The sequence below is a fragment of the Embiotoca jacksoni genome, unplaced genomic scaffold (assembly GCF_022577435.1).
Source record: "Embiotoca jacksoni isolate LCO1_2020_lvr unplaced genomic scaffold, fEmbJac1.0.p SCAF_69, whole genome shotgun sequence".
NCBI classification, from domain to species: domain Eukaryota; kingdom Metazoa; phylum Chordata; class Actinopteri; family Embiotocidae; genus Embiotoca; species Embiotoca jacksoni.
The window spans coordinates 59392-77269 of record NW_027185424.1 but is presented as its reverse complement, the minus strand read 5'-3'; the positions used below and the strand labels follow the sequence as shown (position 1 = coordinate 77269).

General features: G+C 40.6%; 1 protein-coding gene across 1 annotated transcript; it reads left to right on the top strand.

Annotated features, from left to right (window-relative positions):
* On the top strand, positions 1-17873 carry LOC138214243 (beta-1,4 N-acetylgalactosaminyltransferase 2-like). Its single transcript, XM_069175645.1, has 12 exons — positions 1-77; positions 950-1068; positions 1854-1997; positions 3460-3566; positions 3948-3985; positions 5668-5734; positions 6338-6451; positions 6813-6899; positions 14735-14916; positions 15509-15652; positions 16303-16531; positions 16659-17873. Exons 2-12 carry the CDS (start codon positions 950-952, stop codon positions 16850-16852), a joined length of 1425 nt encoding a protein of 474 aa, XP_069031746.1. The 5' UTR covers positions 1-77; the 3' UTR covers positions 16853-17873.
* Positions 17874-17878: the final 5 nt, after the last annotated feature.

The window sequence follows — 17878 nt, the reverse complement described above, 5'->3', positions numbered from 1 at the left end:
CTGTCATCCATCTAAGAGGTGTTTGTTATTCGTGCTACATTCATGGAACGATAGTGGAACTTTAGAAAGAGAAGACGGTGAGAGCTGTAGTTTTTTTTATTACCATTATAAACACCATGTCTTTGTTTTCATGGTGGCATTCTGTTTAGGTAGGTAGGTAGGTAGGTAGGTAGGTAGGTATTTACTTTAACCTGTGTAAAACACCAGTCTCAGATGCCTGAGAGGGAAGAGATTAGATTAGATTTGACTTTATTAATACCACAATGGGGAAATTCGGTCATCACAGCAGCAAAGAAAACCAAATAGTGCACAGAATATGAAACAATGTACTTACACTACTTACAGTAAAGTGTTGAATATGTTTATAATATATAAATGTATAGATATAAAATGATAGGAAAATGGCTGAAACTGACAAAATGAAAACCAAGTGAAGCAGGAAAGAAATTCTGACGAAGGTATCGGTGGAGTTGATCAGAGAAATCATGGAGAAATCAGGACCAAATTGACAATTTAAACAATGAAATTAAATTATTAAAACAAAGAGCAGCGTGACATCCTATGAAACCTTCAAATAAAGTTAAACTTAAAGGCCAAAACTACCTCGTTCTATATTTTATATACAGCTGCAGCTAATGCATTTTTCAACATGAGCCGTCACTTCAGAACACGTCCAACAAGGTGTGTACTTTCCCCTGTCACGGTTATGAGTGATATTTGATCTGCTCTCAAATCCACGGTGCTCACTGAAGTCAGAAGAAAACTAATAAACTTTAAATATTCTGCTGGCTGCAAAGCTTTCAATTTCATCACTTTTCAAGAGGAATGAAACAGTTTTTCCATAAACTGGAATTTTTGAACAGCGTACCAACAAATTTATCAGCAATATATATTTGGTAGTTTTTAAACCAGCAAACAGACAACAATGTGGGTGTTTATATCTCAACAGATGGGTGTATTGAGCAGAGCAAGGCTGCTGGTGGTTGCTGTTGTGTGTGTCACCATCCTGCTGTCTTTCTATTCTGTGATACTCACACACAAAGAGGTATCCACGGCACCAAGTCAAAGGTAAAACCGACCCGATGTTTGCATGTGTTTCTGCTCCTGGTTGTGTTTGTCTGTGAAAGTTTGGCAATGAAAAACAAAACATGAAAATGAAAATGAAAAGGGGATCATTGGCACTGAAAAACTTGCATTGTATTGGCACTGAAAAAAATCAAATGATAATCTTACAATCTCTTGATCTCATTTATTTTTGATATATTTTGAATTGCAATGTGCTTTTCTGTGTCAATCTTACTTTTTTTTTCCAAAATGAAAACATCTGTTCTTCAATAGAATGAAAAGGTAGAGTTTGTAAACCCCATACCAAGATTTCTGCCTACAATCCTGCCAGTTTCTTTCTCCAGAAAAAAGCTAATAAACCCCATCGAAATTAAGATAGATGCACGTTTGACATAGCATTGCCTATGTATAGCAGGGTACGTCAAGCTTGTAGCCCTAGAGTACGTTAAACCAATGCAATGCTGTGCATGCCACCAAGAAAGTAAAATCACTATATATCATTCAATAACCTTGGGCCATCCTACTGCTGCCTGCACCCCCTGCTACTTCTCTACCTGCTAAGTTTAACGAACCAGGGATATTCAGCTGTGTATTTTCTCAAACTAAGCTGCACTGCTTGTTGGGAAGAGTGGATATGCTCTTCACCAATTCAGGCAACAATCTCATTTACATGATTAAGTTGTTTTGCTTTGTCTCCTGAGCGTGTACTCCCGATACTTCTATTTCATTATGGTTGTTCTTATGACTTGTGACCCATTAAGACTTCCATATTACCCCCAACCTTCTAGGTCACCACTCCCAAGTCACCTTCCCTCACCTGGTCCATGCAACTGCACCAAAGGATATGCTATCCTCAAAGATCACCTCCCCAAGGAGAAATATGAGGAGCTGGTGAAACGCCGAGCTAAAGAGTTCCAGCAGCACAAAGCCAGGTAGTGGATGGATGGATGGATGGATGGATGGATGGATGGATGGATGGATGGATGGATGGATGAATGGATGGATGGATGGATGGTCGGATGAATGGATGGATGGATGGTAATATGGATGGATGGATGGATGGATGGATGGATGGTCGTATGAATGGATGGATGGGTGGACTGATGGATGGATGATGGGTGGATGGATGATGGATGGTCAGACGGACGGGAACTTGAATTATTAAATTGTGATTTTATCGAATATCATTTCAATAGCTTGGTAATAAACAGACAATGAAGAGTGCTATCTCATGGCAACATGACAATACTGAAAGAACAATGAATTTTAAAGTGCATAGAGTGCCATGATATTGCAGAACAACAGCCAAACGGCAATCAACAGTAACGTCAACCATTGGTTTTTGAGCTGCTGTTCTAAAGCCTGGAGTTCAGAATATCGGGCGTCACTTTTCTGGTGCCACAAGGTACCGTGTTTGAAAGAGCTGGGGAGGATCTGAGTTGATCTGACTAGAAACCCGAGGAAACTATGGCCGCCCACCTATAACCCAAACCTGACTGCACCACAGACCTGTCAACCAGACAGACACAACCCAAAACACAGTTTTTTAGGCCGAATATCCAATTAATGATGGGATTATTTACAGGTGGAATCTGTTCGATTTCTGGGCCCTGTCCTCCCATGCTCCCATCTCCGTCTCTAAAAAACCGAATAGCTTCCTTCTTGTTTCTAGTCTTCCTGCTGTTACTTTCATTCTCGTCTTCTCGATGGCTGCAGCAAATCACCTCCACAGCTGGTTATGCCTCCATGTGTACATACAATGCGTCAAACTAATCTTACACCGACAGAATATGTTTTACTGAACATTAAAACCAACTTTAAAAACACTGTGCTCAGGAAAAAACACTTTGGTGGACACGGTAGTTGCAGCGGTAGCTGAGTGTTGAACGGTTTTGGTGCAAGCTGACGGTTCAAATTAACCCGAGGTCTACGCCCAGTGGGATGCAACATCTGCAAATGATTCTTTATGGAGACTGACTAGACCCAGATAGCAGTGAAATTGGGTGGGGGTCGCACCAGACTAGGAGTTCTTACCTGCCACATCATACGATGCTCCAAGCAGAGAGCCTACACGACTCACCTCCATGCACCACAGGTCCTTCCAACTGTGTCATCTCTTCTTAACCCTCTCCCCATTCACCCTCTGTCCCTGCTGACCCTGAGCACCTGTCTGACCACATCCGCATCCTCATGCCCCCCCCCCCCGATCTATTGCTTGCTTCCTCCTCTCTACAGAGCAAACCTCTCTCATACTTAATAAGTACATTTGTAAAGCAAACATAATATGTCTACTGTCTACTGTTTCATGTCTACTCAAATACAAATGTTATGCAAATGTCAGAGTCCAAGAGCTACTTGTTTGCACACACTACTAACACCCTATCTGCTCAACAGGACATCCTCTGTCCTGTCCAGACTGCTGTTTGCTGTGGCCAACTCCCCTCTACAGTATCCTATCCAGGGTTATACAGTACGACCTTTAACCTCCACTCTCATACCAGGTAGGCTCACCTCTATATTGTGCTCAGATAGCAGCAGGTTGAAATCTTTACATGACACTACAATTTGACACAATAGAAGGTTGGGTACATCTGAGTCATGGAAAATCATAGTGAAGGAACATATAAACTGAGAATAGTAATGAACAACAAACCATACCACAGTAAATAAATATACAATGTACAATCTTTATTCACTATAAAGTCATAAAGTATGAGGGTAGAGCCGCCGTATTCCAACGACAACAAGCTAGACAAGGATTTCACTTCATTGGTCAATTGCCAGGAAGGAATGATTCGTTTCAAACGTCAATACAAACTGAGATAAATCTTTGTCTTCCAATAAGATGAAAGTATGAAAGTGTTAGGTCATTTTAATTTCAGGTTTAGAGCTGCATGCAGGGAAGAGAAGCAGCTACAAGGTTGGTGTGATCCTGTAAAACAGATCAACAGGTCGTCTGATGATGGATTGGTTGAGTTTGGCTGGTTGATACAAGATGGCTGTTGAACCTTTTGGAAATTTAAAGATAAATCTGTAAATTTAATATAAAACAAATCATTTCAAGGAAGATTTTGCCACAAACGTGATGATTGTGAATCTGAAGAATCTTGCTAACCTTGACCTTACCATTCTTGTTCCGATTTAGAGAAATGAGGACAATGACCATCCATTCAGAAATAATTCCTTGTGAAATATTGCAAATGGAGATACATCTTTTTTGACGTAATTTTATGTCTTTGTACAGCAGCCATCTTGTTGTCAACTTAGGTGTAAGCGGCACAAAGCTCACTGCAACTATGAAGGCCCATAAAACGCTGCAAAAGATGGGTTTTGATTTTGAGACAAACAGTTGTCTCCTGATGTAAGTCCTGTATTTGATCTACGCAATCACCCTAAACCTAACTCCTTACATGGACTTGTCATTCTTTACTACCACTGCCCAATATATTTGGGACAGAGGCGTGATGATAATCAACTATTTAATGATTAGCAAACATGATTAACACTAGCTTTCAAAAACTTAAAAGACCTGGTCACACTAGCGTTTAAAATGGAAATATTTCATTTCAAATTCAATTCATTCAAACAGAATCTCCATTAATAATGGGTTTGGTTGGCGGCGGTGGAGTTAATCTCTGCAAATTTAACATGTTCAACAGGTTTAGTGAACTTTGCACTATTGACCAACACCTAGGTATTTACTGTTGAGGGAGAGATGGAGTTCAAAATGGAAGAATTCCTGGTCGTTAAGGGTTCTGATCTATTTTTTTTAATGAATTAACATATTAATTAGCAGGCTTTTCCACCTGAATTATTTTTTATTAGATGTAAGAAATAAGCAATCCTGTAAACAAAGTATGCGGGCAATCTCTGGGACAGTACAGAGTAATAGAATAAAGATCGGGGAGCTTATCTTGACAGCCGTTAAACAACATCAAGGCGTGTCACCAGTCGCAGTGTGAATAAGTCTCGAAAAACAATAATTTTGTAAAGACGTTCAGACTCATTTTATTGTGTCACTTACTGGTGTGACCAAGCTTGTATTCAGTGAAACCTGACTGAACCTTCTTATAGTGTCCTTCCAGCCTTTTATATAGCTGCACACATTAATCCCTGTAGAAGGCTTCAACTCTTTTGCACAGACAGCAGGGATTGTCCAAAGTTGCACTGATTTTCTGGTTGCAGTGTGAAGTTAAATTGATTTTCTGGTTTTGTGGTTGCGGTGTGGGGCTGACCTTCTTTCAACTTAAAAAATGAACAAATCAAAAAATAACTTTTTAAAATAGCAAAATAAGCCTGGTTGCCAAACCAAGCTGTTTTCTATGTCTTGCAGAGGGTTTTTCCCCTGGCAATAATACATCAACTTTCTTTTGATTTTTTCACCAACTATTCAGATACAAAATTTGTATAACATATCAGAATTTGCCTGTGATATGTGGCTGTAGTCCATCAGGTGTATAGCCAGTCAACTGTGATCCTGCAATATTACCAATCAAGACACAGATTTAATTGTCAAGGTTTTTCTATTGAAGAACTGAATGAAGATGGTTATGCTGGTATGATACTCTGACTCTGTAGTTTATTCAAGTGCATCTCTCTCAGGTGTTGTTGAGTGTGTCCAAAGGCATTCTGACCACAGAGATTCCTGCTGAGGAGGCAACAGTCAAAGGTGAGACTCCTCTGTCAGGAGTAACTTTATACACTGAAGGTTGTCATTGAAAATGTTGAATGAAGAAACAAACACTTGTTGATATTGAGCTGCATGAATCAGACTATACTCAGCTAAACTGAGTTACACCAGTGATTCACCGTGTCTTCATCCCATCTGCTACAGGTTAGAGATCTTACTGTTATTGCTGACTATTTGCAATCTTTCAGATATTTGAAAGATTTTGTCATCTTTTCAGGAGTCCAGGTCCTTTCATTTCCACACAGCATGCACGTTGTTTAGAGTTGGTGTTGTTGTCTGTCAAAGTCATACAATGTTATATCATCATTTTGAGGGAACACAAAGCAAGATTAGTGATTTGCACTTGATTCACATTCCAACATTTTAGATAATTGAAGAATAACATTATTATTATTATACAAGTCAATTCTAAATCAGTCAAAGGGTATTTTTATATTTATTTGAGCTTCCAAAGTACTGTGTTAACACTAAAGATTCTTCATGCTTTAACTTGAATGAATGCTCATAAATCAACATGGTATGAACATGGTTTGTACTGTAGTTGATGATTAAACGGATGTTGTTCAACTGTGTAAATGGCAGGTGCTGGTGAGGCCGTATTAATTATAGAGTCTAGCAGCCTGGGGATCCTCAACCACCTGCTGGCCAAAGTGTCCTATGCTAGCACTGTCTACCATATCAACACTGGAGACCTCGGTATGTTCTATATAAATGAAAATTAGGCCAGAAATCATGATCTTTATGTGGGAAATGAAATGGACAAAATAAGACGTACAAGTACTGATATCGTAAATGTAATCAAAAGGAATTTGCACATATTCAGTTGTATATATCTGTAAATGTGTTTTTCTGTGTGTGTGTGTGTGTGTGTGTGTGTGTGTGTGTGTGTGTGTGTGTGTGTGTGTGTGTATGTGTGTGTAATCTTTCCCTAAAATTTGTGAACACATAAGTGAATTTAGGCTGAGTGAAATATGTTTGTGTATTGTTCTTCCATTCTCTGGAAACTCACTTCTTCCTCCTTGGACGGCACCTTCAGTAACTCTTTATCTCTACGTAGCATCCTTCCAGTTTGAAAACCATAAAGCTGTGTTTCCCATTGCCATCAAACAACCTCACCTGCCAGTCCTGTACGACATGGGAACAAGTAAGAGTGCACTTCTCATGAGGGGTTAAAGATTTATTTTTATTTGTTATCAGTAGGCTTTCTGTTAGATTTCAATTCAAAATTAAGAAAATTACAATGAATGCACAGTGCCTTCCAACTCTGTGGGGGAAGGATTTTTCCTTATTTCTGATAGTTGAAGCATTGGAGAACAAAACAGAAGTAATCAAAACTATAATTATGTAGTGAACAAAAAAATGTTAAACAAGCAAAAATAGGTTTCATATTTTAGATTCTTCACAGTAGCCACTGGTTGTCTTCATTACAGTTTTGCACACCGTTGTCAATATCTTGAGCAGATTTGTGGGGTAGTGGCTTTCAGTTAAGTGGTGCGATTACATAAAGTAAATGTTAGAAAAATTACTCAGAGGCTGGATTCAAAATCAAACACATCGGACATTTATTCTTGCAAGAAGGAGCAAATACATGTACACTCAAAGAAGGATGTCAAACATTGCTCAACGTCTCTCCTCCGTAGGGCAGCTTTTATACAGTGTGACAAACAGTAGTTGACAGTCACCCCCATTCCCTTTAGATACAAGTTCAGTTGTAGATCATAAGATAAGGACATATGGACGTCGTAAATTAGACGTTGTAAAAGAGACACTAGGAACTTCTTAAACCACCGGCAAAGAAAATAAAACTCATCTTATTTTCTTTCCATCATATCCCTCCTGTTTATACAAAGTATAACATGTACTTACAAAAAAATCAAAGAATCATCATGAGGAAAATCATATTAATCACACAATTGTTGTTGAGTATTGTTCAACCAGACATCAGTCATTGACACCACATCATCTCCATTGCCATTTCTCTCAAGTTTCGGCATGGTATACATTATTTTGTCACACGTCAGTGTCTAAGAACATGTCCTGATCTCCAGGGAGGAGAACAAATACGTCTTCATAAGGGGGTCGTTCAGTCGTAGGTAGAATCGGTGTCGTATTAGTGGTCTCGTACGTTTGGTCAGTTGTAGTAAATCGCATATAAAGGATGTCCTGTTTAGTCAATGTAACATTGATTAGTCTTTGGATCAATCCTTGGATACGGGGATTACAACAACAACCACAAATAATAAGTATGGCTGCTATAATTGAAACACTAGTGAAACAGGTGAGGAACAGGTCTGTCCATTTACCAAACCAAGATTCCATCATCCTGGAAAAATGATCATCAATCCCAGCATTTACAGCAAGTTCCTCACTTAGGGCGGTAAGACCCCGTAGAGCCTTGGTGACAGATCCATCTGATGCTGTATTGTTAGGAATAAACGTACAACATACAGAGCCAAACATTTTACATATACCCCCCTTTGTCAGCCAGCAGCATGTCCAATGTCATGCAGTTCTGCCACGCCATAAGACTAGTTGCATCTGTTCGCTCAGGCCCTTAACAGCATCTCATGTATAGGACCTAAATGTGGGCGTGCCTCGGAGCATCCAATGCAGTCGGCTTTGCCCATCATCTGAGCTGAGTACTGCATCCACTGTAGCCACATATTGGTATCACCATATCCCGTCTCTAGTGACACCACATCTGTAAATTTAGTTATTTTCAATCGTCGGACTACAGGATCTACGTGTGAGCTCGTATTTGCAACGCTTTGGCGGGATACCGTGGTGGTTGGTTGTACTATATTTATCCAGATTAAGCCCTTTGGATCTGCCCCAGATACTAACAGTCTGGAGTCGCATTGCTTTGGATCCTTCAGTGTCAGTATTAAGGTGTTGCAGTTTTGTACGTGACAACCTGGTGCAGTAGATCCTTTAATCAGAGACAGTCGTTGTTTTAGGTCGACACAGATGCTACCATGCACAGATATTTGTCTGACCAAACTAAGCTGCAGTCTTTCCCCTTGCAGGGAAGAACCGCACATGCGTCAAACATGAGACTGGCCTGTTGCCCTTCCGTGAATGTGAGAATTAATGCTCCCTGTACCTGGTACTGATTTTTTGTTCCTTGCATATTTTCCACCAGCCTTTACACAAGCTCTTTTAGTGCTGTGAACTTTGTCAGTAGTCTGAGGTCCTATTGTGGTCTTGTTGTCTGATGTCTGATTGTCAAGTATGTTATGTTGGCTCCGTACCAAAATATGGGGAGTACTATGAACAGAGCTGTGACTATCAGAAAACAAAGGTCCCTCTGAGGCCACAGAGTCCTATCCTCCTGAATGGATGCCATGTTATGCTGCCTTGAGTCATTTTAGCTGAACTGTCCATCCACAGATATACCAAAATAAGCTCACCAGAACCTACCCGCCAGGGTGTTTGTTGGTTTTTTCACTGGTTTGAGACAAGTACCCCTATTGGTATCACCTCCCTTTGTAGCCAGACTTCACCACAAGGGAATGCCAGCTTACTGAATCTGGTATGTCTGAGTTATGTGGTTCAAGCAAAGGTCTCATCCTTCTGCAATGGCTGAGGTGTATCCAGGAGGTCCGTTCAGCAAACCGAACTGCTGTTGAGGTAGCCAGGAGTATCTCGAAGGCTCCTTCCCATCTGGCGGAGCTCCAATATTTCTTTTTTTTAATCACCTTAATGAAAACCCAGTCCTCTGGTTTTAGGTCTATTGACTGGTTTTCCACCACCTGCGTAGGAGGGACAACAGAAGACATAATATCTTTTCTTTTTAACATTTTGGCCATGTAGTCTGCAGTCGTCTGTTCAGTGGGCTCTTTCTTGTCCACAATAGGTCCAAGTTGTGGCATGTGACAGGGATGTCCGTGTATCATTTCAAACGGTGAGATGCCTCTTTCACTGGGTAGAATATGCATATTTAATGTTACCAGTGGAATGCATCTCATCCAATTCCACAAAACCTGCCATCATCTTTCTCAATTTTAATTTGATTGTCCCATTAGTTCTTTCCACTTGGCCTGCTGACTGTGGATGGTATGAGCAGTGATGTCTTCACTGTGTCCCGAAAGCTGTAGCTAGGTGTTTTATAATGTTGTTCACGAAATGTGTCTCGTTGTCACAAAATATATTTTCTGGTATTCCAAATCGTGGTATAATGTCCCTTGTCAGCGCTTTTGCTACGGTCAATGCATCCGGTGATTTAGTTGGGAATATTAATACCCACTTTGAAAAGGTGTCGATGATAACTAGGCAATATTTCTTTCCTTCACATGGTGTTAATTCAATAAAATCCATGCAGAGATGCTGGAATGGATACTCTGGTGAAGGGAACCGGCCCCTTGTAGGTCTCGTGTTTCCTTGGGGGTTGTGTTTTGCACATATAATACATGCCAAACAATTTTTTTTTTTAGTAGTTTGTAAAGCCATATGATGTAAATGCCTGGTTTATTATAGATACCATCCTTCCTGTTGAGACATGGTTCATCCCATGGCTCAAAAGGCCGCATATCTATATAAACTTTTTTGGAGTATCATCTTGCCTTCCTGTCATCTCCATAAATCATCGTCTTTTTGTTGTGATTTATTTGTCTTCCACTGTTGTTTTTCTTGGAGTTTTTTTATTTTTTTATTTTTTTATTTCATTGTCTTGGGCAAAGGTCTTCAACAAGGAGTCTGCAACATTTTTTGTTGATTAGACAATTTTTTCTTATTTTTCAAAATCGTTTTCTGTTTCTTGGTGTCCATTGTATTTTATCGTGGGCAGCCATAGGGTCATCATAAATGAGTTTAGACAGTGGGGAAGTCATTTCTGCATAATCTGGAATCCAATTCTGACAGAAATTTGTCATTCCTAAAAATGACATCATTTGTCTTTTTGTCTGTGGTTTTGGTGCCTTTAAAATGGCCTCCTTACGTCCTTCGTCTAGACTCCTAATAAGTGACCTACATGCTCCTGAATCGCACAATAAGGTTACTTCAATCTCTTCTATCAGTAGAGTCACAAAAGGTTTATCTTGAGCAGGGGTATCAAACTAATTTTAGTTAAGGGGCCACATACTGCCCACTTTGATCTGAAGTGGGCCAGACCAGTAAATTCATAGCATAATAACGCATACATAACGACAATATTTCTCTTTGTTTAAATCATTGGTGAAGGTTTTTGGATGATAAACCCTATTTTAAGGTCTTTCTACAATAAACTAGAAACATAAAGACCAAAAACTCAGACATCAGCCCACTGTTTATCTGCCCCGGCTCTCCTCTGCAGATTCCCTCGCTTTGTGACGCGTTTGACGTCAAACGCGTCACAAAGCGAGCAGCGAGCGCGGCTGCCTGTGGCACCGAGCGCTTCTTCCTCCGGAGCAGACGTCGCATTTAAGCTGTTTTTGAAGCAATTACTGGATCGATTAAAACAAAAATAACAAAACGTTTGTACTCATAAACCTCCATGTTCTCATAGAAATGCAATTTATGTCTTTTTGTAATTTTCACACTTAGCAAAGTCATCCTGCGGGCCGAGCTAGACCCCCTGGCGGGCCGGATCCGGCCCACGGGCCGTATGTTTGACACCCCTGATCTTGAGTATTTCAACTGTACTTATCTCTAACACATCACTGGTCTCCTCCTCTTTAGTTTCTAGTTGGTCTGTGTCTGTGAATCATGTGAATGGGTGTGTTTCTGTGTAACCTGATCAAGGTGTGGTTGTGGTTGGTCATGCTGAACCTGTCTGCGACCGCCAACCGCCTCATCCTCCTCCTCCTCCTCTTTAGTTTCTATTTGGGTCTGTGTTTGTGTATCATGTGAATGTGTGTATGTACAACCTGATCAAGGTGTGGTTGTGGTTAGTCATGCTGAACCCATCTGCGACCGCCAACCATTGTCTCCTCCTCCTCCTCCTCCTCTTTAGTTTCTAATTGGGTCTGTGTCCGTGTTTGTGTATCATGTGAATGTGTGTATGTACAACCTGATCCTGGTGTGGTTGTGGTTAGTCATGCTGAAGCCGTCTGTGACCGCCAACTGTCTTCTCCTCTTCTTCTTCCTCCTCTTCCTCTCCTTCCTCTTCTTCCTCCTCCTCTTCTTCCTCCTCTTCCTCTTCTTCCTCCTCCTCATCCTCCTCCTCCTCCTCTTTAGTTTCTAATTGGGTCTGTGTCCGTGTTTGTGAATCGTGAATGGGTGTGTTTCTGTGTAACCTGATCAAGGTGTGGTTGTGGTTGGTCATGCTGAACCCATCTGCGACCGCCAACCGTCTTCTCCTCTTATTCTTCCTCCGCCTCCTCCTCTTCTTCCTCTTCTTCCTCCTCCTCTCCTCCTCCTCTTCCTCCGACCCTCCCGTCTCTCCGCCGCCTGCAGTCTCTTGCCCAGTGTCCATTCCTCCCGCAATTATAGCAGGTGTCGTGACCTGTCTCTCGTGGTCCTCCCCCACGGCCGCCAGCCCCTCTCCATCCACCTCGCTTCCTGCTTCTGAAATCTCTTTGATCATTATCCCCTCGATAATATACTTCCGAATATTCTGTCTTCGTAAAAGTTCTTGGCTGCTGTCTGGGGTTGGAGTAGAGGGGATGGAGTTTGGTGACGGTGTCGTGGGTTCGGAGACAGAAGCTGGCTGAGCAGCCGGAGGCGGAACGGGTGGAACGGGTGGATCAGCTGTTACCGGGACGTCTCCCATGTTAGGGTATGGAGGAGGATCGGGCCGCTGTCCCATGTTGGTTCGATTTTGTACCACATAATCAACATCTTCATCATTTCTCCAGGAGAAATGTATTTCAATTATTAGATATAGTATTGGTGCATTAAAAGCTATACTCCCTTCCCCTGCCTTTTTGTTTTTAATCTCTCCCATCTCCTTCTCTTTTCTTTTCAACTTTCCTCTTCTCTTTTCAGCTTTTTTCTTCTCTTTTCAACTTTCCTCTTCTCTTTTCAAATATTTTATGTTATCCGTGCCTTTTGAGTGCATGCATTTTACGTCTCCCTCCAGAGGTATCTCTTCGATCTTACTACAGCATGATCCCATTTCTTCTATCTGTAAGCCAACCAGTTAGTATGGAGTTCACCTGAGCAACTGGTCTTTATACAGTGATATCTGCTTTTGGCACCGTTAGGTTTCCGCAGGGGAGAGTTTAGGTTCACATCGCAAGGTTTCGGCTCTCCTTTACACTGTAAGACACTCACAGTATCTATTCACTCATTTATTTATTATTTATTTCTATCCATGAGCCAACCAGTTTGTATGGAGTTCACCCGAGCAACTGGACACTCACAGTATCTAATTATTTATTTATTTATTTTTATATCTTCCGGAAGTTTTATTTTTATTTATTTATTTATGTTTTTTAAGTAGTTATCTGTAGGTCCCTGACCTATCTCTTAAGTCCCTGACTTAGTTACCTGTAGGTCCCTGACCTAGTTTTGCACGCGCAACTTTTAGTTTACCGAGTCTACTCAGACTCTTTAGTTTATATAGTCTACTCAGACTCTTTAGTACAGGTCCCTGACCTGACTCTTTAGCACAGGTCCCTGACCTGACTCTTTTGGGGGGAAAAAATGTCTTACCCGGGTGTCCGACGTTTGATGGTGAATCAGCCTTTCTCTAGGATCCCGTCACCCTTCCTCTCTCCAGTCAGTCCTGGCCTCACCAATGTCCAAACTGCTTCGATAAGGAAACAGGCCGGAGGTCTTTCCTCAGGAGTCCCAGACTCCCCCGTGCACGGTTTCAGGCTCTGTCCGGAGAGAGGAGGAGATGTTGGGATCCGGCTCGAAGGACATATGGACGTCATAAATTAGACGTCTTAAAAGACGTTGTAAATGAGACACTAGGAACTTCTTAAGCCACAGGCAAAGAAAATAAAACTCATCTTATTTTCTTTCCATCAGTTAATTAATTGAATTTCTTGTCTTTTTTATACGTTTGAGAGCATCAGTTGTATCCCAAGGCAATGTTGGTATGGAGCAAATAGTCTGATTAAACTACTGCAGTCAACCATTTCATGACAAGAACCGCTCAATGAATTAAAGAGACCATCATCAAGTGCATCAGCAATTTAAGATATGAAGGTCATTCACTTTGGAAAATTTCAAAAAGTGCTGTGTCAAAACCAAAACCTGTCAGAAACTGGCTCTCGTGGACCATCCTATAATGGGAAAACCAAGAATAGAGTTTACATGAGTCTTTCTCAGAGTTCAAGCTGCAGACACGTATCAACATCAGCTGTTGGGAGGAAACTGTGTGAAGGAGACCTTCATGGTGGAACTGCTGGAACGAAACCCACAGTTCAAAGCAAAATTGGTGATGTATTCAATGTGGTTGTCTTGCTGCTCACAAAATGGAGACAAACCAAACCTGGATGATGTTATCTGAGTAACAGAACCTGGCTGCTCGCTGTCATTTAGCATTTTTATACCATTTCAGCCCTCATGAACTCTAAAACTACAACTGCGCACACGTGTGACGTCAGTTACGACCGTGAGGGTTTTGGGTCTAAGCTTCAGGTTGGGCTTTGGGATTGAGCCTTTGACTGCAGAGTAAGGGAAAAGAAACCAAGTGTTCAACATATGTGGAAACTCCTTCCAGACTGTTGGAAAAGCTCAACGTGACGACCTCATGAAGCTGGTTGAGAGAATTAAGATTGTGCAAAGCTGTTATCAGGACAAAATAGCGACTTTCTAGAATCAAACATTTCAAATTTGAAAAGAGTTTAACAAACAGTAGACCACTTTGTATTGTTCTGTATGTTATAGTAGTATTAGTGCAGTGCTACTCATCAGTACATTTATGATATCAAATTTGTCGTTAACAATGAGAATTTACAGATGTAGAAACCAACTGAATTGCTTGAACCTGAAAAAGTGCTTCAATAACCAGCAGCCTCATGTAAACCCATGTGGACATTTTATGCTACTGGTGTTTTTTTGGTTTTTTTTTACTGGAATTGACTATTTGGTTTTGTCTCTGTCTGTCAGATATTAACTCACAAGTCACGATCACCACAAAGACATTCCTGCGCTACTCAGAACTGAAAGTGTTGTTGAACAGCATCCGGCATTTCTACAGCAAAATAAAAGTCATTATTGCAGATGACAGCTTTGAACCAGAGCACATTACCGGAGAAAACATCCAACAATACATCATGCCTCCAGCACAGGTACACACACTCACTCTGTCAGTTATTACACTTACATAAATGTAAAACTTTTATTACTACCACTTTTTATTTTTTTACAGGCCATTATCTCACATTTTTGACTAAAATTGATTTTAAAAAAAAGATCAGAAACATGAATTTGTTTAAACTTTTAAAGATGTATCAAACTCAAATCTGGTGTATCTGGGAGGACCCTTAAGATTTCAAGACTTATGCATTTTAACAATGGTTATAAAGTATTGACCAAACTTAGATGGATTAGTAACAATTCTACCATATTTGATGCATATCAGTCAATCAGGGGTCATTCACACCTAGAAGCAAATATCCTATAAGGACATTATTTGGTATAATCCAACACTTTAAGGTGTTATGAGGTGAGGTGTAAACTTGCCAAAAAAAGTATTTTTCCATTTAGACATCACAACAGTTTAGGAATAAATCTAATGAAAATGATTGACATAGATTTTATTGCCAAGTTTTTTTGTGTAACTGTTGGTGCCCTTCAGTATTACTTTTTACCCACCACCTCAAATGACCATTACAAAAGATCGTAAAATGTATCAAACATAAAACACGTTTCCTCCCTCAGGGCTGGTTTGCTGGCAGGAATCTGGCTGTCTCCCAGGTAACCACCAAGTACTTCCTGTGGGTGGACGATGACTTTGTGTTTACGGAGAAGACTAAGATAGAAAAGCTTGTGGAGGTGATGGAGGCCAACCCCGAACTGGACGTGGTGAGAATTACAAAGCCTCATGTCTGAGGGGTGTTTTTGTGGACTGATTTGTAAGCTGAAGGGGAAATAAAACGTACCCAAACCTAAAATATGAGAAGGCTTTTCAATTGTTACGTCTTTATGTGTAATGAATTGTAATTCCTTTGTATTTGACCTGAGTTGCGTCTTATATTTTATGGCTGAGATTGGCTACTGCCTCAGGGTGCACGCTGACTGCCTGATTCACATCCAATTCTATAGACAAGAGTCAGTTCCATTTTTTTTTTGATTACCCTAATCATAAGGTTGCATTAAAAAAATACATATATTATTTTATTTATTAATGTAAATTGGATTAAATACGAAAGACATCCACCAAGCCTGTCTGTGGGATGTTGGATAGGTTTGTTCACGTGCACTCTAGTAAGGACTCCATTTCTCACGTACATGAGGACAGACAGTTGGTTAGCTGAAAGATGATTTTGAGTTCTAGACTCGTTGTGAGTTGGATATAATGTCAACATCTTTCCCAATCAGCCCTGTTGAACCTTCAACCCATCTGTTCAGGGCTGATGACAACTGGAGTCTATCCCAGCATGTCCAAAACATAGGTACACAATCAACTGGTAGCCATTTCATAACCAATTCTCTGGTCTCTGTGTTCTTATCAGATTGGTGGGTCAGTACAAGGGAACCGGTTTTACTTCTCTCTTGTCTATGAGGAAGGAGAGGAAATGGATGGTGGCTGCCTGTACAGGAAGTCTCATGGGAAGTTCCATTCACTTCCTGGTTATCCACAATGTTTTCTGGCCAGCGGGGTGGTCAACTTCTTCCTGGCTCGTACAGATGCAGCACAGAAGGTGGGATTTGACCCTCAGCTCCAGCGGACAGCACATTCAGGTACAGTAGGTCCAGACTGCGACAGAGTTTGGATTCCAACCGGCAGGAAGTCCAAACTCTTTAAGTTCTCAGACATGATTCAAGCAGCTTTTCTTCTTAATGGGTAAATGTCTGTCTCTTGCTCTAGAGTTTTTTATGGATGGCCTGGGCTCCTTGCTGGTTGCCACGTGTGATGACGTGGTTGTTGGCCATCAACAAAAAACAGACAAAGACACGGACTCTCGCTACAAAAAATTCAGAAACCCTGAAAGGAGCGTTAATGAGTTCAAACTGGAGCTTCACTTCTTCAAAAACCACCTCAAGTGTATTCGATATGGATAGACGGATAACAGGATGACTGGTGGAAGTTACATATTGCACTTATGTATTTGATATTTCTCTTCCATTTTTGTTGTTATTGTTTGGTCCTTTATGACAAATTTTACTCATAATCCATGCTGTACGTGATAATAATAATGTAATATGATGATGCTAAATAACAGAAAAACATGAATAAATGATTTATGTTTCAAACAATATACTTAAACTTTGCTGATCCACTATCATAGCGTTGGTTGATTAAAACAGGACATAGTACCGTAGTACATGGACATTTCAGCGGGTCGGGAAATCAAGTTAAGCATATAAGTGTCTAAATAGCCATCACTGGCACTGTTCTTCAACATTTAAAACAAAAAGAAATGAAAAAACAAGCTTTTATTTTTCTTGAATGGATGCCAGAGTTGTGATAAACCACGCTCAGCTTAATCCCTAAGAAACATTAATAACATTTAATATAATATATTAAAGCTACAATATTTTTTTGGGTGGTGTTCGGGACAAACAGTTGCTTATTTAAACATGTAGCAGTTGCAGAGTGTGCTATTATATGCTCGTCTTTGCTTACAATAATACAATATATGTATGCCATATTATATTTCTTATATGCAATCTCGTATTAATCAATTATTACTCCTCAGGCGTATGCAACAGGCTGTGCCTATACAGGTCAGCGATACTGATGTGGTCAGCATACTGCTGTGCAAAACAATAAGGCCACCGGGTACGGTATGGAACGGTTGATTTACAACCGTTAGTTTCACCTCCTATTTTTCTGATCTCTTCTGAGTCATGAAACAGGACCAAGCAGCTAAAGACGACCCCCCTCAACAAATCAACAGAGGACAGCTCAACTGCACATGGCACTGTGTTTTTTACTACAAAAAGACGGTCAGGGAGAGACAGTCAGTCAGACTTCGTGAACTGACACATACTCTGTTGTGGTCAGGGAAACATAGTCTGGACCCAGAGCTCTGTAACACTGATGATTCTGTTGCTGTTAAATAAACACCTTGAAGCCTGACATCT